General features: G+C 43.2%; 1 protein-coding gene across 1 annotated transcript; it reads left to right on the top strand.

Annotated features, from left to right (window-relative positions):
* The first annotated feature begins 5858 nt into the window (after nt 1–5858).
* On the top strand, nt 5859–23672 carry Flacc1 (flagellum associated containing coiled-coil domains 1). The gene is given in 10 exon segments (XM_021163807.1): nt 5859–5924; nt 8352–8421; nt 8484–8536; nt 10097–10196; nt 11563–11576; nt 11578–11667; nt 18471–18533; nt 22662–22751; nt 22869–22978; nt 23555–23672. Coding segments are annotated over 10 exon segments (774 nt in total).
* Nucleotides 23673–23938: the final 266 nt, after the last annotated feature.

The following is a 23938-nucleotide window of genomic DNA, read 5'->3' as shown; positions in this document are numbered from 1 at the left end:
AAGGCAAGAGGAACTAAGCTCAGAGCAGCTTCTGCGCGGTTTGTGTGACTCTTTTGTTTTGCAAACGGTGCCTAAGGAAGCTCTGGAAACTTGCCTCTCCTTGCCACCAGGGGAATTTTCTTTTAGCTGAAAGAACACCATTGCAGATCTACCCGGATGTTGTTCTAATAAAGTTTAAATTCTGAGTTTATAAAAAGGATCAATCAGGCTGTAGAATTTATGAGGACATTGTGATTTGACTTGCCTACTTCATGTGAAGTTATTATAGATTTAAGAGTTTGTTTTTTCCTTTGCATTCTGATAATTGTAAAGAGTTTTACTTCTAGTGAACTGGTGATCACTGGAAAATTTTGCCTGTAGGTATCACTAAGATGGCTTTATATTATATAAGAAAAATTCTTACCATCTCTGCCTCAATATAAGAAGCTAAGAGTTTGAATCTTTCAGTGTATATTGTTTCCTAAGTGAAAAGTATGTTATTAGCTAATGCCTCTCAAGGGAAGTTTACTTTAAATCCTTGCTCTCACACAAGGAGCTTTTAAGTTCTGGGGAGTAGCTGTTGCTCCAGAAAAGATTCAGAGGCAATATCTTTTTAATACTTAGGGTTTCAGTTATACTATAAAATTGAGTTACAGAAAATCTAAGAATGAAAAATTGATTTGCTTCAAAATTTTATTTTCAAAAGCTTCCAGGAGATGTTAATTGGCTAAGACCTTACCTTAAATTCACCACAGGAGAACTTAAGCTTTTGTTAGGTGCTATTAAGTGAGATGCAAATTAACTGGCAAAGAACATAAGGCTTTGCAGAAAATAAGAAAGCTTTTATAATTGTTATCAATTATAATCAATGGTAAGTAAATATTACCTGCTTATTTTAGTTATGTGCCCACAGCAATTCCTTGGCAAGAGAAAACATTGTAAAATCATCTCAGATATAGCTCTCTCTTTTGAGACTATGCTGGGGTCTAGCAAGCACAGAAGTAGATGCTCACAGTCAGCTATTGGATGGAACACAGGGTCCCCAATGGAGGAGCTAGAGAAACTACTCAAGGAGCTAAAGGGATCTGCAACCCTATAGGTGGAACAACATTATGAACTAACCAGTACCCCGGAGTTCTTGACTCTAGCTGCATATGTATCAAAAGATGACCTAGTCGGCCATCACTGGAAAGAGAGGCCCATTGGACTTGCAAACTTTATATGCCCCAGTACAGAGGAATGCCAGGGCCAAAAAGTGGGAGTGGGTAGGTAGGGGAGTGGGGGGGGAGGGTATGGGGGACTTTTGGGATAGCATTGGAAATGTAAATGAGAAAAATACCTAATATATATATATATATATATATATATATATATATATATATATATATAAAAAACCATCCTTCTTCACCTCAAAGTAAAGTTTTAACACCTATTAAGGCCTCTGTGGTGCTAATAAGGAATTGTAAGATACATTCGTATATTTTAGAAAACTTATAACAAAAATTGTGTCTTAAGAACCTGACTAAGTGTCTGTTCCTTGTTCCAAACAGCAATTAATTTGGTTATTACAGAATACCAATATTTGATCTCTTGCATATCATCAGTTTAAATAAAATTGATAATCATTAATCTATAGATAAGTTAAAAATTGTTTTTATGCATGCGTTTGTATCTTCTATAAATTCATGCATGCATGCATCCCAGTTACTATGTTTAAAAACAACCCCACTATGGGAAATAAGTACATGTGAATTAGATCACAGGTTTATTCTTTAGAATTTCCTCCTGTTTCAGCACAGATAATTAAGTTGTGTGCTGTTGATGGTGTTTTAAAGTGTTGAATAATCAAGCTTTAATTTGTATATTAATAGTCAATATTATATCTCAAAGCTTACATAATTTTTAAGTTTCTTGTGCAAGGTTAGAATAATACCTACAACCTTGGGAAAGCAAAACCCAAGTTTAAAACAATTTATCATCTTTAAAATCAATATTAGAAGCATTACTATCATATTACAAAGTTTGGATGCCAATTAATACCTATGAATACCTATTAAAGCAAGCTTTAATGCTTTAATAAAGAGGCATTGCTTTAAATCTTATCTTAAGTTTTACTATTTAGGATAGGAACCACATTAATTATTATCTAAACTAGAAATATCTTTAGAGACCCAGCCTCTTAGCCTGCCTTATGCCACGTGTCAGAAGGACTCTAAACTTGAATTATCAAATTTAACACTAACCATCTGTAGCAATGTAACAATTATTAATCTTAACCAACAACTTATGAGCTGAATATGAAAACATGCAGAGCACATTATCAATAAAAAAGAACCAAATGAAGCAGTTAATTTTAGACCAATCAGAGAATTAATCTTTGTAGCTACAATCATAGAATAAAAGGCACTTTACCATTTGTCAAACACATTAGTCACGAACCATTTATCAGCTTTTTTACCCCGAAACTAAGAGGCTGTGCACTCGCCCTTTTTTTTCCTAAAACGAACAGTTTTTCCAGCAGGGGCCCTCCTGCCATGTGTCTGATTCCTGGCTGAAGCACGTGGCAGCTCTCGGCTTTGCAGATAAAGATTTTTATACCATCTTTATTATCCAACATAAAACATAGAACATTCATTCATACAGACTGGACAGGAACATACATGAATTGAACACGAGAACAGATTGGTGCACCAGACATTAGACAGGACACAAAAGGGGACACAGTACTACTTCTGCTATAAGGCCCAGAGAGAACAAAGCATGGCACTCCTGAAATTTCTCTCTGCTTTTTGGGACATTTTCCTCCCTCATGATGCAATCTGCCTGATTATTAATTTCCTTTTAATAAACCCTTTCTTTTCTCACGCCTAAAAATGTAGCTTCGGAGAGCCATGGCCTACTGCCTGTTATAGTTCCCAGCTCCTGTTAAGCTTCACTGCTGAACCTAAGTGAATTAGTGCTTGGGTTTGACTCTGTTTCAGCTTAGCCCATACCTTCTCCGGTATGAATTTCCTTAATCCTTTACTTATTTTCTTCTTCCATGGAGCTCCAAACCAGCAGTGTCTCTTCCAAAAATTCTTTGCCATTTCTCAGTCCCGAGTTGGTTCGCCAAATGTTGTGTCCGGCCAGCAGATCACAGCCTGGGTTCTAGCCTGGAAAGGCATTTTGGAAACCTGGAAGAGAAGAGGGGCTAGGCCAAGAGAGAAAATGATGCAGCTAAGACAGGCATTCTGATCAAAGCTCAATTTTACTGTTCCGCACGCAGTTATGAAGCAGGGGAAGGGGCACCGATTCCCGCCAAATAATCTCGGGGTCCAGTAGCAGGGTGACTACGTGTATGGCTCCAAACAGCAAAGTGGCAGGTTCCAGCAGTGGGCGTGGCAGAACGATTGAGCGGGAAGCTCCACCCCTGAGCAAGCAGGTTTCAGGCTGGGGGAGGGGAGACTACAATAGGTAAAGATCCTTTCCCAATCTGTTGGTGGTCTTTTTGTCTTATTGGCGGTGTCTTTTTGCCTTGCAGAAGCTTTGCAATTTTATTAGTTCCCATTTGTTGATTCTCGATCTTACAGCACTGGGGGAGGGGAGACTACACTCCAGGAAGCTTCTGTCACATGGGATTTGTTATAAGTACATTCTCCTTCCCACTCCTCCTCCTCCTCCTCCTCCCCCCCCCCCTCCTGCTTCTCCTACCTCTTAGCTCAGGGCCTGGGCAACAAAGGAAGGAGAGATGGGAGGAGAAGGGACAGGCCATGGCAAGTTGGGTCCAGGGGGAGAGAATAAGAAGAAAGTGTGCTGTGTATTGTCTGTGTGGCAAACATTTTTTTTAAAAGCCTGGAGGACATCTTGGTGAGAGATAATCACTTCTGGCTGCACCATCCACGCTGCTTGCTTATTATTTCTTTCTGATTTTTAAAGAATAGTTTTAGGTTCTTGGCAAAATAAGGGAGAGTCTGAACTCCCAGGCAGGCACATTGTGCACCATGCACAACAGCCTCCTTGTAGAATTGACCTGTGTTCTGTCAGCAGATGAGAGTTTAAAAATGCTATTCTGCTCCAAAAGAGAAGGGAATTCTCCCAGTTGTGAGAACATGGGCGGACCAAAAGGGTGGAAGTGAAATAAACCAGTCAAAGAAAAGTCAATGTGTAGCCGGGCGTGGTGGTGCACGCCTTTAATCCCAGCACTCTGGAGGCAGAGGCAGTCGGATTTCTAATTTCAAGGTCACCCAGGTCTACAAAGTGAGTTCCAGGACAGCCAGGGCTATACAGAGAAACCCTGTCTCAAAAAAAATCAAAAACGAAAAGAAAAGAAAAGAAATGTCTCTGTGTTCTCACTCACAGCAGAAACCTCTTAAAAACAGAACCCAGACTGATGGATGGTTACTTAGGCTAGCCTATGAGAGGTGACTGTCAAAGTGTACAGAATTTGGGCCAGCGCTTCGACCAGGCCTGATGGCCTGGATTTGCTCCCCAGGACCCACGTGGTAGAAGAACACTGAGTCTCTCAAGTTACACTCTGATCTCCATGCATGGATGGATTGTCGATGTACACACACACCATGCACACTAATTAAGTAAGTAAGTAAATAAATAAATAAAATAGCAATGTTTTAAAGTATATAAAATCTCAGACAGGAGAAATATTTTTTAAAAGCTTTGCAAGCCTTAGGATAATAATACTACTATGTTCTTAATTTCTTATTGCACAAGAGTACATTTTAAGGCTGGAGAGATGGTTCAATTGTCCCGAGTTTATACTGCTCTTGCAGAGGACCTGAGTTTGGTTTCCAGCACTGGTATGGTGGCTCATCATTACTTGTCCAGCTCCAGGGGTTCTAGTACCTTCTAACCTATGCACTATACTCATGCACAATTACCCCACACATACTTATACATATAAACAAGATGAACAACCAAAACTAAAACTTTTTTTTTAAAGATTTTTTTATTTTGTGTATATGAGTGCACTGTAGCTGTACAGATGGTTGTAAGCCTTCACGTGGTTGTTGGAAATTGAATTTTAGGAACTCTGCTTGCTCAGCCCCTGCTCCCTCCGGCCCAAAGATTTATTTATCATTATACATACGTACACTGTAGCTGTCTTCAGACACACCAGAAGAGGGTGTCAAATCTCATTTCTGGTGGTTGTGAGCCACCATGTGGTTGCTGGGATTTGAACTCACAACCTTTGGAAGAACAGTCAGTGTTCTCACCTGCTGAGCCATCTCGCCATCCCAACAACTTTTCAAAAAGAAAAAAAAAGTGAGTTTCAAACATTCTTACTACAAAAAATTGTAATCATTGAGTTGACATCTGTGTGTCAACTATGTTGATTTAATTATTTCTACATTGTATTCATAAACTAGAACAGCATGTTTAACTCCATAAGCATTTGTAATGTAAATGAGCATTTATTTTCATTTTATATTATTTTTAAACATATATAAGAAATAAATGTAATAAACCAAAAATATGGACCAAAAACTACAAGAATCATATGATCATATGAAGCAATAGAAGCAAAAAAAAAAAAAAGAAAGAAAAAGAAAAAGTCTTTGTAAGATTCAACATGCCTTTTTTTTTTCCCCCTTTGGATTTTTGAGACAAGGTTTCTCCGTGTAGCCCTAGCTGTACTGGAACTCACTCTTTATACCAGGCTGGCCTCGAACTCAGAAATACACCTGCCTCTGCCTCCCAAGTGCTGGGATTAAAATGCGTGCACCACCACACCCGGCCCTCAACATGCCTTCTTAATAAAAGCCCTAGAACAAGTAGGACTGTAGGAAGCATATTCCAACATAATAAAGATTGTGTATGACAAACTCATGGCCAATATCATCCTAAATGAAGAAAACCATTAATAATCCCCATTAAAATCAGGAATGGGAGAGGACTGCCCACTGTCTCTACTGCTCATCCATAGTGTGATTGAAGCATTAGCTGGAGCAGTAAGGCAAGAGAAGGGAAACAAATGGGAAAATAGTAGGCCAAATTATTTTCAATTGAAGCTTATATTACCTGTGATGGTTTGTATATCCTTGGATCAGGGAGTGGCACCATCTGAAGGTGTGGCCTTGTTGGAATAGGTGTGACCTGGTTGGAATGGGTGTGTCACTATGGGTGTGGGTATAAGATCCTCACCCTAGTTGCCTGGAAGTCAGTCTTCCACTAGCAGCTTTTGGATGAAGACATAGAACTCTCAGCTCCTCCTGTGCCATGCCTGCCTGGATACTGCCATGCTCCCACCTTGATGATAATGGACTGAAGCTCTGAATCTGTAAGCCAGCCCCAATTAAATGTTGTTTTTTATAAGACTTGCCTTGGTCATAGTGTCTGTTCACAGCAGTAAAACCCTAACTAAGACATTACCTTATATCCAACATTCCCAAAATTTGACTAAAAAATTGTAGAAATTATCAATAATTTCAGCAAAGTGTTGTGATATATAATCGACTTACAAAATTTACCAGTCTTAACACATATGTGTAACAAGTCTGCTGAGAACGAGATCATGGACATGCTCCTCTGCCCAGTTTCTCAAATCAAATATAGTATTTAGAATATACATAACAAAAGAGGTAAAAACCTCTACAGTGAAAACTTTAAATGTGTGAAAAAGATATTAATAAACATACTAGAATTTGAAGACCTCCCAAGCATACAACTTGGTAGACTTAACATTGTGAAAAAAAGACCTTCCTGCCAAAACAATTTACTGATTCAATGAAATCAAAATCAACATCCCCATCTCATTCTTCACATAAATAGAAAGAAAATCCGCAATTTGATATGGAACAACAGAAGACCCAGAGTAGCCAATTAGTCCTAGATAGGTGTTTGTGTCTATGCATTCTGCTCATTTTAGGTGCTAAGTGCATCTGTCTATGACCCCAACATTTATATATCTGTGTCTATTGAGTCAATTTTGTTAGATATTAGAATGGCTACTCCAGCTTGTTTCTTGGGACCATTTACTTTGAAAATTGTTTATGTATCCAGTCTGTTAGTCTATGTCTTTTTATTAGGCAGTTGAGTCCATTGATGTTAAGAGATATTAAGGAAGGGTGATTGTTACTCCCTGTTATTTTTGTTTTTAGAGGTGGAATTATTTTTGTGTGGCTATCTTATTTTGGGTTTCTTGAAGGAAGATTTCTTTCTTGCTTTTTCTAGGGTGTAGTTTCCCTCTTTGTGTTGGTGTTCTCCATTATCCTTTGTAGGGCTGGATTTAAGGAAAGATATTGTGTAAATTTAGTTTTGTCATGGGATATCTTGTTTTCTCAGTCTATGGTAATTGAGAGATTTGCTGGGTATAATAGCCTGGGCTGGCATTTGTGTTCTCTTAGAGTCTGTATGACAACTGTCTAGGATCTTCTGGCTTTCATAATACCTGGTGAGAAGTCTGTGTAATTCTAATAAGTCTGCCTTTATATGTTACTTGATGTTTTCTTTTCTGGTTCAATCTATTAGGCTTCTTGTATGTTCATGGGCATCTCTTTCTTTAGGTTAGGGAAGTTTTGTCTATAATTTTGTTGAAGATATTTACTGGCCCTTTAAGATGGCTCTCTTCTATAGCTATTATCCTTAGGTTTCATCTTCTCATTATGTCCTGGATTTCCTGGATATTTTGAGTTAGGAGCTTTTTGCCTTTTGCATTTTCTTTGACTGTTGTGTCAATGTTTTCTATGGTATCTTCTGCACCTGAGATTCTCTCTTCTATCTCTTGTATTCTGTTGGTGATGCTTGCATCTAGGACTCCTGATCTCTTCACTGAAGCAAGAACGTGAATTTTTTTAAAGTGCATTTTAAAGTTCTAAAACTATAATATTACTATGATGCCTTCAGGTTTTCTTGCATGGAAAATGGCAGTGATTTCTTGAATGCTCACTGGGCTACTGTGCTTGCAAGGCTCACTAGTACATAGGGCTGTACTGACCGAATCTCACTGTTTTCACTGCCCTTGGGAAAAGCAGAGTGTGCACCCTTCAGATTTGGGGTTTATAGACTAATGTCCACAGAGAGAATGAGACACTCTACAACCTTCTTCCTCTGTTGGAAGTTAGTGTCTTATTTACACTTTGCTTGTTTTCTAGTTTCCTGAAGAGAATGTGTGGTTTTCATAATCACTGTAAAGGAGGGAACACTACTAAAAGGAGAAGCAGATGCATTGTGGGAGGTTCTGTTCCTCCTTCCCATAGATACAGATGACCCTTGGGGGTGGGGGGAGGTTGTCTTACTAAAACAGCTGTACAGAGCATGGGAGCTCTGAGATCTTGGAGAAGCACATTTAGAAAGTACCTGGCCTCTCTCCTGGAAGCTCTTCGTCCATTGGTTCAGGTGGGACCCAATAACTGATAAGCTTTTTGATAAACTTCTAGAGCGACTTGGGAATCCGAAGACAGTTTCATCACCTCAGGGAGAGCTTGGGAGTGGTGCTGAGGAGTTCATGTGAGTTTTGGAAAGTGTGCCTACGGAAGGAATAATGACATCCTTGTTTTCTTTTCCTCCAGATAAGATGGGCAAGGAATATAAGTATCTGAAGAGTATGTTCCACGTGTTTCAGGTGAGATTCCAAGCTGTATGGTAGGCTCTGAGAGCAAGAGAGGTGAGGCTCCTTCCTGGCTGAGAACTTGAGGATGACTGTAGACCTGGAGAGATTCTAATACTTCCACCCACAGTGTCAATGCTGTGCCCAGCAGGGATGAGCCCAGTGGCTTCCATGTTTGCCAAACCAGCCATTCAAGTCTGAAGAGGCCTGTTGAGAAGAGGGTGTAACAGCTGTTCACTGTCTTCTAAAAATGAAGACTGAGAGGAGGGCAGGGGCTGGAGAGAGGGCTTGACAGTTAAGAGAACTGGCTGCTCTTCCAGAGGCCCCTAGGTTCAGTTCCCAGCACCCAAATGATGGCTCAAAACCACGTGTAACTACATTGCCAGCAGACTGAACACCCTCTTCTGGCCTCCTCAGGCACCAGGCTCACACACAGTACACAGACATACACACCTACAAAAACACATACACTCATAAAACAAGACTTTTTTTTTTTTTAAAGTGGAGCTAACCACCAATAGTAACAAGGAAAAGAAAGAACTGTCTCTCACCAGAGGCACCCATGCAAACTGCAGTACTTTGTTGAACCATTCACTGAGCGAATCTACACTTTTGTATCCTCTTTTCTCTTGGGCACTTGAGGTCTTTCCCTCCTTTGTTGTGACTGCCTCTTTGGCTTTAGAATATCATTGTCACTTTCTCACTGACCACGTGCTATTACAGTCACTCGAGGTGACAGAACACAGAACTTCAAACATCAGAGTGCTGGTCAAAGCAGTGGACATATTTAAGGCCTTTCACAGATTTGATCAAATTGCCATCCAAAAAATTTTATCTCATCCCACATTCTACAAGCTGAGACCTGAAGCCATTTCCTTTCATCCCTGTACTGGTTGAGTTTGTTGTCAACTTGACACAAAATAGAGTCATCTGGGGGGAGGGAGCTTCATTTGAGAAAGTGCCTTCATTGCCTGTGGACAAGTCTGTGGGGCGTTTTCTTGATTAATAATTGATGTGGAATGGCCCAGCCCACCACAGGTGGGGCCGCCTCTGGGCAGAGAGATAAAAAAAAAAAACCAGGCTGAGCAAGCCACAGGAGCCAACCTGGACTCCCCTGGCACCAGTTCCTGCCTGAGTTCCAGCCCAATTCCCTCAGTGATGGGTTGTAATATGGAAATATAAGCGAAATAAACCCTTCCCCACCCAAGCTGCTTCTAATCAGACTGTTTTATCACAGCAGTAGAAAGTAAAAGTGGACAATTCCCCAAACTTGATGAAGTCCCAGAGCAGGATGCCTTACAGGGAGATGCAGAGTCAGACTTGATTCTCAGACTCAGAGAGCCGATCTGTCTTCCAAAGAAGTCAAGATTCAGCAGGGTAAATGCTGTTCCTAGAGGGCCTTTGACCTATCGGCTTATCCCAGCTCTCCTCTGAACTTTGCTGGAATTGGTTTTCTTCCCAAGTCAGGGGAGAGCAAAGCCTCTTGTGACCCTGTGAGTAACTTAGCAGTATTCCCCTGTCATAGCATTCCCCTGTCATTATGGCTCTTCTCACAGGTGCCTTTGTGCTCCACAGGATAGCTTTTATGAGGAAACATAAGAGTACTGGTTGAAACGAAAGGCTGAATGGGAGAAGGATGAGAAGATGGAGAAGGAAAAGATCCTGCTAAAACAAAGTGAGTCATGCAGAAGCTGCTGGCTTTTCCAGTACAAGATAATAAAAACCATAAACAAAACAGGCTATAGATCTTGACCTTGACTTGAGGGAAGGGGCCTCAAAGACCAGATGCTGAACTTCTGAATGAAAGGTGCCTCAGGTTACAGGAAACAGGACAGTGAGGACAAGGCTTGCCTTTTTTTCCCCTCCTCCTCCTCTTCTTCTTTTTTTTGAATTTCAGACACACGAATTAAAGGATCTAAAACTTACATGTTTGCCCATCATGATCTGGAACAAATATGGGTATTGGCATCTATAATGAAATATAGAACCTAAAATTCCAGGAAGAATTCATGAATTTGAATTTAAATTATTCAGGGCTCTATTGCTGAGTCTTTCAACACTGAGAACAGGTGAACTTACCTCTGCTAAGTGTGAAATTTTATTATGAACTGGAAGATCCTGACAGAATGTAAAAGGTCACAGAAGCCCTGAAATTGGCAAAATAGATTTCATTGTTAGCAGAACTAGCTTCACTGATTTAGAAAAATAGAGGTGCACAATGCTCTGACTACTCCTTGAACCCATGTGTCTGCCAATGTTCTGACCGTTCCTTAAACCCAGGTGTGTGCCCACTGCTGCACCTCACTGCCAGGTGTTTGTGATACTGGTTGCTGGGATAGAGTCGGAAAATCTCCCCAGCAACCACAGGAATTGCTGCACCTTTATTAGACTCCTTCCTTGTTTCCCTCCCATACCCATTTCTTGCAAAATCAATCATTTTAGAATAGACATTGTTTAGATCTGGAAATCCCCTACTCCCTCCTCCCCCTCCCCAGGGCCTATAAAAACTGGGACCTCTTTCCCCTCGGGGTCTACTCCTCTACCCCTACGTGGGATATGAGTCGTCCTCAGAGCTCTGGCTTTCCCTGAATAAAGCCTCGTGTGGTTTGCATCAAGTTTGGTCTCTCATGTTCTTGGGGGTCCGCTATTATCCCAAGACTTGAGTGAGAGTCTCCTTTTTGAGGTCTTTCAGAACAATCTGACTAACCAAGAGCTTTAAAGAAAAAAATGCCCCCAAAAGCACAGCTATTACTTCAGGAGAGAAGACAGAAAGACAAGCAGGAGACAGAAACTAAACCACACACCAAAGAAAGAACAGATGCTGACGACTGATCCCACATGGCTACTGTCACAGCACACGGGAGACCCACCTCACCCCAGGCATCTCCCCAGCAGAGGTCAGAGTGCCCAGCCCAGGCTGAAAGGTTCTCGGGTTCAGTCCAGTCTGGAACCAGTACTGTTTTCAGTTATTCTAGGTTTCTCTTTGGCCTGCTTTCCCAGATTTTACACACAAACCTGTCTTTCCTTTCTCACCTCCACAGAATGTAGAATAATAAAAAAAGTTTGAGTTACAGTTGGAAGAAAAAAAGAAGAAAATGAATGAGTCCATCAGTGCTGTTTCTGATAACGTCGCTCGAGAGAAAGAGGTAACTGGAACTAGTTGAGAGTGGTCTAGGTGGAGCAGCTGAGCCCAGTGGGCCTATGTACTTGGGTGACTTGTTGGTCTCAATGGACCTACTCTCCTCTTTGTTCAACTTTCCTGGAAATATATACAAAAAGAATGACTGTTCTAGTTTGCACTTGATTGCTTCGATAAACCATGACCAAAAGCAAATGGAAGGAAAAGGATTTATTTCATCTTACAAGGGGCAGTTCATCCTCAACTTCCAATGCAGGCAACCAAGGCAGGGACTTGAAACAGAAACCACAGAGGAACACTGCTTTCTGGCTTGCTCATTCTTATTCAGCTGCCTTTCTTATACAGGCCAGGACCACCTGCCTAGGGATGGTACCACCCACAGTAGGCTGGGCCATCTCACATCCATTGGCTGTCAAGAAAATGCCCCATAGGCATGCCTACAAGCAATGTGATGGGTACAGTCCCCAAACTGAAACCCCCTGAAATAACTATGGGCTGAGTCAAGTTGACAGCTGAAGCCAAGTTGGAGGAGGATTGTCTTGGGGCCCTTTATAGCTAGGCTGTCTTACATCGGGATTTTTGGAATGAAAGTTGTAATTAGTAGGGAATAGCAGTATGTTAAATGTGCAAAACCTGGTTTGCCAACATTGCCTTTCTGAATGCCACCCCCCACCTGCAGTCCTTTCTATAAAGGAAGGAAAAGACATTGGCGTCAAGGCGGTTTGGTCATGTACCACTCCTACTAAATCAGAGTGGTTATCTAAACACTAAGGTAAGGCAAGCTCCATGCACCTCCTAGACAATAAGAACATCATAGATAAGGTTTTCCCAAACAGATAGACACTGACTAAGCAAAAGGTGTTAGCATTCTAGCCCCCTCCAGTTCGCACAGCCCATCTCTGAGTTCTTGGATGCAGCCAATGAGGTACCTTAGAGAGGCAGAACTCTGTAACACTGTCACAACTGGGCCATCAGCCACACACCTCCCTATCAGAAGAGAGGGTCATTCTGGAATTGAAAGACCCTCTTGGGGAAACCCCCACCCAAGTCCCGAGATGGCGTGCACACCCAAGGAATCACGAGAGACCGTCTTCATGCAAACAAACAAGGTAGTTTAATGATGGGGAGCTCCGGGCCGACTCGTATCTCACGCAGGAGACAGAGGAGTCGACCATGAGGCTCAGAAGCTAGGGGTTTATATACAAAAAAGCTGGGGGCAGGGGAAGAAATGGCATGGTTACACACAATTGGACAGTTTAAACATCAGCAAATTGTACATGCAGAGTGAGGTAACAGCATTTCTGAGGGGCAGGTGCTTAACTTGGCTGAGATAGTCTGTAAAGATAGTATACCTCTATCTTTATGGCTAGCCAGTTCCTGGAGTGACTTAACAGCAACAGCCTTTGGTCTTTGCCCTTGGCCCAAAAAGCCCTCCTTACTAGCAAGCCGCATGAGTCATGAACCTTGAATTTAATTTTCTTTCAGGATCAGGACTTAGGCATCACCTGTGGGAACTATAAATGGGCCTGGAAAAAGAGGAGAGAGGGAGGATAGCCCACATCTGGCCAGAGCTCCACCTATGCTCTGGGCAGGCAGATACGGGAGGGCTGCCAGATGCTTTCTACTCAGCCCAGGTGGGCATGTAAGCCTCTGACCCACTCGATGGGGAGTGGATAAGGGACAGCCCCCCGAAACCAAAATGTGCCCTGGGGTTATTCCCTGTCCCCCTGGGGTTAAGGGAAGAGGGAAGAGAGGTTCCCACACAGGCAAGAGTCTGCACAGTGGGCCTTGATTAGAGCACAGAGACAGTCTATGGTTTTAGAGCTTTATTATAGAAAGGCAGGGGGAAAGAGAGAAGGTAAAAGAGAGAGACTGGCCATAGCCAAGAGGAAAGAAGGGGGAAAGGAGAGAGAGAAGAAGAAAGGCTAGAGAATAAGAGGGAGAGAGAGGGAGGGGAGGGGAGGGGAGGGGAGGGGAGGGGAGGGGAAGAGGGAGAGGGAGAGGGAGGGGGAGAGGGAGAGGGAGGGGGAGGGAGGGGGAGAGAGGGGGAGAGAGGGGGAGAGGGAGGGAGAGGGAGGGAGAGGGAGGGAGAGAGGGGGAGAGAGGGGGAGAGGGAGGGAGAGGGAGGGAGAGGGAGGGAGAGAGGGAGAGAGAGAGAGGGAGAGGGAGAGGGAGGGGGAGAGGGAGGGGGAGAGGGAGGGGGAGGGAGGGGGAGAGGGAGGGGGAGAGGGAGAGGGAGAGGGAGAGGGAGAGGGAGAGGGAGAGGAGAGGAGAGGAGAGGAGAGGAGAGGAGAGGAGAGGAGAGGAGGAGAGAGGGCGAGGTGGGGCCAAACAGCCCCTCTTATGGTATGCTGCTATCTTTTCTGTTGCTAGGTGACTGGGGAGGAGTTTAGCCTGAAGATCAGAAGCTTGGGACATTGCCTACTTGACTGCTAGCCACACACTTCTCTTGTCGGGGCTGAGGGGAGCGGTAACTTCGACAGGAGCCAGGGTTCCAGGAGACAAGAGAGAACTTCCATCCCATGTAGATGAATTATCACCACCAGGTCCCGGGGTTCAACATCTCAGCTTGACTGGAGACCAGACTGTCTTTGCATAGCCCAATGCCCCACAATCACCCTAATTATGCAAGCTATAACTTTTCTTAGATTCCTCCATCCTTTTCATGCAAATGGAGAATTATGCAATATTGTCAATATTTTGATTATATCACTCATGTGTACATTTCTAACCATTGTGCCAATTCCTCTTCCATTAAACCCATCTCCTCTCACCTGCCCCAGGCCACCATTCTTCTGGTTTCTACCACCACAGACTCAATTTATCAGTTTTTGTTTTGTTTAAAAAAAAGGTTGGTTCTGTTGGTCTGATAGCATAACTTATTATAAGATAAACACAAATACAGTTGCTAGTTATCCTTGCAACATGCCCAAATCAACCTTTAAAAGTTTATAAAAACCAAATGTAGAAAGCATCTTCCTCGGCAAACTTCTTTTTTTTTTTTTTAAAGATTTATTATTTATTATATGTAAGTACACTGTAGCTGTTCTCAGATACTCCAGAAGAGGGCATCAGATTTCACTACGGATGGTTGTGAACCACCATGTGGTTGCTGGGATTTGAACTTGGGACCTTCGGAAGAGCAGTCGGCGCTCTTAACCACTGAGCCATCTCGCCAGCCCCTCAGTAAACTTCTAAGGGCAATACAGATGTGAAGACAAAAGTTAGTGTTTGTCAATCATCACATGGTTGAGCTGTTTTTTTTTTTTTTTTTTTTTTTTTTTTTTTTTTTGTCTTTTCGAGACAGGATTTCTCTGTGTAGCCCTGGCTGTCCTGGAACTCACTTTGTAGACCAAGCTTGCCTCGAACTCAGAAATCTGCCTGCCTTTGCCTCCCAAGTGCTGGGATGAAAGGCATGTGCCACCACCACCCAACTTGATTTTTTTTATTAGATATTTTCTTTATTTACATTTCAAATGCTATCCCCTTTTCTAGTTCTACCTCTGAAAATCCCCTATCCCTTCCCCCCTTGCCCTGCTCCCCAACCCACCCACTCCCATTACTGGCCCTGGCATTCCCCTACACTGGGGCCTAGAGCCTTCACAGGACTAATCGCCTCTCCTCCCATTGATGACCATCTAGGCCATCCTCTGCTACATATATAGCTAGAGCCACTACTCCAGGTAAAAGGCTGCCTGCCATCTCCCCCCCCCCCCACACACACACACACTCTGAGCTCTGCCCACCAAGGCAAAGGTCGCTTTGTCCTTTAGAGCCACAGGAGATGATGACTTGTTTATTCGTCTTTCTGACAGACCCTTGGCTTCTTTGGGAGGGACCATAAGGAGGGGCTTCTGTGGAACAGAGTTGTGACAGGGTAAAGAAATTCCATTTTGTGCTTGGTATCCATCTTGGTACCCACAAGGCATTTGTGTGAGACTCCAGTTCCTGGGGGTGACTCAGTGGCCCCACCCACCCAGAAATGTGCAGCTGTGCCTCTAACTGCTCATCAGCATCAGTAACCTGTTTATGCAGACATTCAAGGATCACCGACTCTTAGCACAGTAGAACCACACTTGGCTTGCTTATGCAGACACTAGGTCGCCTTCTGGTTTTCACATTTAAAAATCCTTCCCTCTGTCCTCTTTGCGTTGCAATTTCAAGTTTGGTTCAGAGAGTGTTGTCCTGCCATCAGGATCAATACATTTAACCAATTATAATCTAGATGGAGTCTGTGGTCTGTTTACATGGGCCTCAGACTCCTTATCAACAGGCTAGCTGGGTATCCAGCTAGGATATCCAGGTATCCACCATGGATACCTGGGACCCTTCCATGGGTTTTCCGTGTCAGTCTCTGAGACTAGGTTTAGTTTTTGCATTTTCCAGCCATACCTTAAATCCCCCACTTTGGCTTTCCTCCTCAAACTTGGTTTGCACTGTTCATCTTCTTCTCCTTTCTGCTCCCTGACCTCGGCTGACTTTCTCACACTTGATATTTCCCTCTTGCCCTTCCACGCAAACACTCTTTTCCAGTCTCTTTGCTGAGTTTTCTAATAGTGAAATTTATTTTTAATATTTATTAATAGCAACCCTGGTATGGTATGGTGAAGCACACCTTTATCCCAGCACTGGAGAGGCAGAGGCAGGCGGATCCCTCTGAGTTTAAGGCCAGCCTCGTCTACAGAGTGAGTTCTAACATAGCCAGGGCTATGGAGAGAGGCTTTGCTGATCACTCTTTCTGCTGGCCTGTTCCTTATGCTCCTCTTCAGTAATAATCTCTTACATGTCTCCGTACTCCCAGCCCTATCACAGGTGATGAGATTCTGCTCAGAACTTTCTCTTGGCAGCAGTCCTGTTCCTTTTCTCAACAACCCTCCCTTCTTGATGAGTCAGGGTGCTTTGTGGAAACCCCCTGCATCTGTCCAGATCATTTTCTGACTCATCCTGTCTGATGGAACTGTAAGCAGTGTTCTCTTCTGACTCCTTGTCTGGACCCAGACTGAATCACCTGCATCTTTGCCCCACCCCACCCCAGCCCCACCCCAATCCCCACCCCACTCCATTCTACCCCACACCCCTGCTTTTTCATCCTTCTCAATCCTTCCACCATCATCTCCATCCAACAGAAAGCTCTGGTGACCATGGGGAGATCACAGAAGCACGGTGGGATTCCTGCACCTCAGAGATGGACTAGTGAGTGCTCAGATACCACCCCCATCTCCAACTTCAGACCCTGCCCAACCTGGGAAGGGCATGAGGAGAGCCACGATAGAGCAGGGCCCACATCTGCTCAGAACCAGTTGAGGGGGAGGAGAAACATTGGACACACTCCATTGCCACCTCTGGCCCACCTAGGTCAAACTAGCCAAAAAGCAGTGTTGCTCAATGTTCAGGTTTTAAAACTTAACTTGGACATAGAATGCCTAACGTCTAATGTATTGTTTTCCCGTAAAAATAACTGATAAAATTTATTTATTTGTTTTTCACATTCATACATTCTTTTTATAAAAGTGGCTTGAGGCAGATCTTCCTCTGTAGCCCAGGGTGGAACCAGCTGATGTGCAACCCAGGATGAGCCTGCCCTTCTGGCCTTGGCCTGCTGGCACTGACCTTCCAAGCCCAAGCCCATACCCACTGTGTTCCTTCTCACTGCTCAGCAGGATCGCTTAGTAGAAAGGTCACACAATGTGCTTCTTGGTTTCCTGGTTTGTAATATTTGGATTATTTTCATTTGTTGGATTTTAAACAAAGCTTCTATGAATATTGACTCATAGATATATTCTCTTCCTTCTCTTGGAGTGCATTACTGAAGCTCCAGGGTGCACAGAGGAAATCTATGGTTTCCACAGTAGAAATGTTTTACTCTGAGATCTGAAATATGTGAATTCTGACTGCACCGAATCCTGAACACTTAGGCTACCCAGTCTTTAACTATGGCCATTGTAGTGGGGATAAATATGAAGTGACAGTCATTTTTTTAAGTCTCTCTGATGACTAAACATGTCCAGTTTTCCTAAAGTGTTGGGCATAGATTTCTATCTTCTTTTCTTTCTGTTCAACTCTTCTATTACTTAGGAGATATGATAATGCAAATATTTTGTATATATGTTGCAATAAGAACTTCCACTGGGGGGGTTGCTTTCTCATTTTGCAAACGTTATTTTTCAATGTACAGAAATTTCTAATTTTGATGAAAGGCAGATTATCCATCTTTTCTTTTTAGAATTAAAACCTCTTTCTGCCTTCCCCATATCACTACTGTCTATCATAAAGCCGTGGGTATTCTCTTTTTAGAAACTTGTTGATTTTAGCATTTCTGAGTCTATGGTCCATATTGAATAATTTTTTGTGTGTAGAGTGAAGTAGAGGTCATAGGAAATTTTTCTATCTACATGAATAGACAATTATTCCATCATCCTTTCTGAAAAACGAAAATGTCCTCCCTCCCTGAGTCGTCTTGATGTCCTCTGAGTGAAGGGCAAGAGTCTCATCCCATTCTGCTTAATCGTTTCTCTACACTCAAGGAGGCACTGCACAGCCTTGGTGGCACATAAAGCTAGTTAGTACAGGCAGACAGCCTGACTGGGCTACTAGTCCTTGCTTTGATTTTCCTCTTGTTAATTTATTTGTTAGCTTTGGTTTTGTTTCCCAGGATGGTCTATGTGTTTTCCATTGCTTTACACTTCTATGTAGGTCCTAGAGCTCATCAAACCCATCAGTTAATAATGTTGCAGTTCAGTAAGTGTTAAACTCCCGAGTCCTCAGGTGGCTTCTTTGTTCTCTAACCTTTCCAAATTCAATTGTTTTCAGGAGCTCCTAAGACAACATGATGAAGACATCCTGCAAATACAGGAGCTGAGAAAATCCAAAGAGGTAAGCGTTCCCATTCAGCTCTATGAAAGTAGTGTCTTCCAAGCCCTACACACTTGGGGAAATGAAATGAATTTTACCCAAATAAGTACAGTTACTAGAGCACCCAAACCTAAGTGTTGAACTCTGTAAGTCAAAATGAATCTCGAACTCCATCTCAAGCAAATGCAGCCTTTCTCAGAGCCAGCTGTGAACAAGGAGAAAGCAAAGGCTGCATGGTCATCAGTGTTGAATGACAGCTATGTCAAGTGACACTTAAAACACAGGACTTTGAATTACAGAACATCATTGTCTTAGTTGGCATTTTACTGTTGTGAAGAGACACCATGACCAAAGCAACTCTTATAAAGGACATCATTTAATTGGGGCTGGCTTACAGGTTCAGAGGTCTAGTCCATTATCATGGTGGGAGCATGGCAGCATCCAGGCCCACATTGTGCTGAAGGAGTTGATAGTTTTACATCTTAATCCCCAGGAGGCTGTGTATCTCAGTTGTCACATGACCTCAAAGCCTGCCCTGACAGTGGCACACTTCCTTCCACAAGGTCACACCTCCTAATAGAGCCATTGCCTATGGCCAAGCATTCAAACACGTGAATCTACAGGGCCATACTATTCAAACTACAACAATCATGTTCTTCCCTCTGAGCCCTCAGTCTTCCTAATGCTTCCTGAAGAGCTTTGCCTCTAAGCCTGTTTTGTGTGTACCTTACTCATGATGGTTGCTGCTGGGCTCCTCTCTGCTGAGACACAGAAGGCCATGTGTGAAGGCAAATGAAAAAAAAATCAGTTAAACTAAAGAAACCTTTGTTTCCCTTTTCACTAAGAAACCTAATTTGTATCCAGAATAAACATGTCTAAGAAAAAGACTAGTCACTGCACTAACATTATGAAGAAATCGTATCTTAAACTGCTGGCAAACAAACTGCAGCATCCTCCAAGGTAGGCCTCCAAGGTAGATACAAGGTAGATACAGGGAGTCCTATTCCAGAAAAGCTCTGCTGAGCATCTCTGCTAATTCTATCATAGGTATAATTTCTGAGTCTGTTTCCATCTGGTTTCTTTTGTTTGCAAGTCTGCAGAGTCTTCAGTAGGTGCTAGCTATTGTGAAGCTTAGCTTGTTCGGTACTGAATACTTTTATATTCCTTTACATGCTCACAGACTTCATTCTGGGATGCAGGGAAGCCATTTGGAAGCAGTGTGATCCCTTTGAATCTCCCTAGTCGGAATTAAAGGTTGGTGTAGAGTCACCCCTTTTGAAAGTCCTCCAGAGCCCTCTGCATCAGGTTCGCTCCAGCCTAGCTGGTGGGATTGAATCAGTCTCAGCCCTGTGTTGTCCGTGAGCTTGTTCTACCTGCTCCCTTCTCTCTCTCAACTCCTCTCCTTTCTTTCTGCCTCCACCACTCCTCTCCAAAGGCCCCGGACTTCTTATTGGTTCTTTAAAGGGACAGAGTACCCTACCTTGAAGGTTTTTGCATTTAACAGTCTCTACCTAGACACCTCTTTCCCCAAGATCTCCATGGCAAACGTTTTTCCCTTCTGGTCTTCATTCAGATGGTAGCCTCTTGGAAGACACTCTATTTAAAGGTTCAGCTGTCTTCTCCGACACTTTTCTTTCTCTGTTTTGCTTTTCTACATTAATTTGATCACCCAAGCAGACACATTCAGTGAAGGAAGGCCTTTCTGTATGTTTTCTTCACCGTTAATCCTTATTTCCTAAAGCAGTACCTGGCACACTCTAGGCTTTAAATAAACACCAGTTGATCCTTGAACAGATACGTGACTGTAAGAAGGCAAGCTCAGCCTACAACAGTGCTGAACTTAATGCAGTTGCTCTTGGTGATGTTACATGTCCAGCTCAGGAATCATGGGAAGACATGTGTTGTGTGGTGTTTCTCTAGGGGTCTGAGGAGGTGGAGGGACTAAGTGGGCTGAAACCCAGGGAAAGAAACCAATCTGGTTGATATCTTTAGCTTTGTCAGTGCCTAACAAAAATGCACACAGTAACTGCTAGGTGCTGACTGTAGGGTACTATGAAGATGACAAATTGGAAGAGAGATATGTGGTGAATCTTCTTGGTCCATTTGTTTTTGTTGTTGCTGTGTTTAAGATAGGGTCTTACTGTTCATCCCTGGCTGACCCGGAACCTGTTGTGTAGACCAGGTTAGCCTCCAACTCACAGAGAACACTTGCTCTGCTTCCCAAGTGCTTGAATTAGAGGCATGCACAACCATGCAGGCAGGAAAAAAAAGATATGTTTATGATAAAATATGAGTGCGATATCATTTCCTCAGAGGAAAGAGGCATGAGCTCTGTTGGGGGTGGGTGCACATCTGCCTCAGATCAGCAGGGTTACTGTGTGGTATGTGGTATGTGGACACAGGTAGGTATTTCTGAATTTCATAATGTGGACAAGGCAGAGATAGAGTTCCAACCCAACATAATGAAAGAAGCTGGTGTGCATAGAAAGCAAGACAGGCAGAGAGACAAGAGGACAATGTCAGGAACATTGTCCTCTGTGGTCCTTGAGACAGTTTTCCCAGCAAGCCAGAGAGCTTATACAGGCCCACAGGAAACAGCACAGACTAGTTTCGCAGTCTGCCTGCCACATTAAGGAATCTAGGTTGGACTAAAAGAGCCACCGGAAGCATCTGAGGAGAAGAATTTCACCCAAGATATGGCCTGTCAACAAGGTGGAAAAGGGTCTAAAGAGATGGAATGTGGGAGACAGAGCCTACCATTAGGACATGTCCCCTCCATGCCTCACCCCAGCATCTGTTTCCATTCACTGTCTGAGACTGTCTTGTTAAAATTACCAGTAACTGCAACACCATGTGTCTGCCTCAGCAAAACATCCTCTCATGGGACAGTTTCCAGAAACCAGAAATTTCCAGGGCAGTCATCCATCTTGAAAGTTCCCATATAATCTCCCACGGTACTCTTCCTGTTCCCCTGCTAGCTGCTTGCACTACATGACATGTTAGTTACCGAGCAGTCAGTATCAGCACGCAGTGGTTAACTGAGGTCCCTAGTTTACATCAGGGATCACTGTTATGGTATACATGCTATGGGTTTTGGTTAATATATCATGTCAGGTATCCATCATTACTGGGTAAAACAAGACAGTTTCTTGCACTAAAAATACTCTTTCCCAACATCCTCCCTTCCACTCCCCCAGCCACTGAACCCACAAACCTATTTACAGTCTCTAGTGTTTCGTCTTTTTCAGAATATCACAGAGTTGGAATCAATAGGAAGAGGTATTAGCTGGGTGTGGTGGCACTCGCCTTTAATCCCAGCACTTGGGAGGCAGAGGCAGGCGGATTTCTGAGTTCGAGGCCAGCCTGGTCTACAGAGTGAGTTCCAGGACAGCCAGGATGATACAGAGAAACCCTGTCTTGAAAAACAAAACAAAACAAAAAATAGGAAGAGGTATTGTAATAAAGAATATGCAGAATGGGGTTGGAGAGATGCCCTAGCAGCTCACAGCATTTGCTTGTCTTCCAGAGGAACAGAGCTTAGAACCTAGCATCCAAATCAGGTGACTCACAGCTGCCTATTAACTCCAGTTCCAGAAGATCTGATGCATTCCTCTGGCTTCTACAGACACATTCACTCACATGTGTACCTGCACGTATGAACACACACGTGCATGCATGCACACACACACACACACACACACACACACACACACACACACAAACTAAATATTAAATTTTTTAAGGAGAACACAAAGTTTGGAAGAATTAAAGGGTGGATCTAGTTAAGGAAAAGTGGGAGGTAAATATGATCAAATGCATTGTATTCTCAAAAAGTCATAAAAATATTATATCTTAAAAACAAATCTTAAAAAAAAAATAAGACCATGCAGTGGCTGAGTGGCTGATGACCACGTTGCCTGATGAAGGCTGCTTTGGCCGCAGTGGCAGTGAACCTGAAGAGCAGGACACAGGAGGGAGAGAAAGAGAAGGTAGAAATGGCAGTAAGTGGTACAAGAAAACGTGCCTGAAGTTGGCATGGTGTATTGTGTTCCAAATACCCTGGAGAAGGGAGTATTCCTGGGTTCTCTCTTCTCTTGGGGACATTTATTATATCAGCACAATGTCCTGAGGCTGCTTCCTCTTGTGCAGATCTTGGAGGCTGAGTTGCGGGCACAAGCTACTGTTCTGGAGACCCTGAACACAAACCTTTTCCAATGCCAGAAAGAACTCGAGAGACAGGCAAGTCCTGGTTAGACTGAGAACCGGGCTGGGGAGGAACCTGGGGAACTGCTGTTCTGCCCAGAAGCTATGTCCCAAGGGCTCTGGGGAAGACAGCTATTCAAATTTATCTTTTAGAAAACTATTGCAGCAAATCTAGAGAAATTGTTCCAGACAAAGCTTGCTGAAGCTGAAGAAAAGCATAAGTACAACATAAAGACCCTGACAGAAGAAAATAACTGCCTCAGGTATGGGATCTTCCCTCAGGGGGCCTTGACTGAGTTGCTTTTGAGAGCAGGAGGGTGTTCAAGTGACTGATAGGTCAGGTCACCGTCCTGATCTCTGGGAGGAGGTAAATTTCTGGACCTGGACACACACTGTGGAGGTAGACTTTTCATCTGGGGTGAACTGTGTATCTGGCCTTTTCTCCTGTGTGTCTGTTTTTGTGTAAAACACAGGTAAATTGTCAGTGGGTTCTGGGCTGCTTTGTCCCACGACTGAGGATTGTTTTTCAGAGTTCAGTGGGTTCCAGCGCTCTGATTCTGGCTTCTGTTGAGAAAAGTTGCCAGTCACCATCACCATTCCCTGAAGGGCCTTCCTAAACCACTAACCTAGAAGATAAGTTATCCATCGCATCAATTTCCATTGGAAATATGATCTCCCAAACACCACGTTTCACCAAATGTAAGCCAATTACTGTGATGAGAGAGGATGCTTCCTCAAGCAAAAGAAAGCCGAATTCTACTACCTACCTGCCACCAAATACCTGCATTGCCTCTACCTGTCAAGGTTTTGTGATATAGTGACCATCGTTCCTTTTACAGGCAGAAGATGTTAACCACAACCACAAATGAGGAAATTTCAGAAATTTCATCTGCCAATCCCAACGTGTATGAATCCGACGTTCCTGAACACAACAGCAACAAAAAGCAAACATTGTAGGTAACTAACTGCTCCTGGGGCTGAGCGACACTGCCCTGGGAAGCAGCTACAGACTCTTCTGGAGAGACGCACGGGAAGGTTGAGCTCTTGAGTTGTTCTGTACTTTTGTGATTTTTCACAATTTGCTTTCTTCCAATGGATAGAAATATTTGAATGCTTATCCTAATTATATCGTGGCTCTCCATTGAGACCCGGTGTTCTCTGTACTGGAGTCGGACTTCTGTGGGCTGTGCGCTATGCTCTTTTCTGCTTTTCACATGAGACTA

The sequence above is a fragment of the Mus caroli genome, unplaced genomic scaffold, assembly GCF_978045245.1.
Source record: "Mus caroli unplaced genomic scaffold, Mus_caroli_1 scaffold_1, whole genome shotgun sequence".
Taxonomy (NCBI): domain Eukaryota; kingdom Metazoa; phylum Chordata; class Mammalia; order Rodentia; family Muridae; genus Mus; species Mus caroli.
Note: the sequence above shows the minus strand (reverse complement) of the source record. Positions and strands in the feature narration are given on the sequence as shown.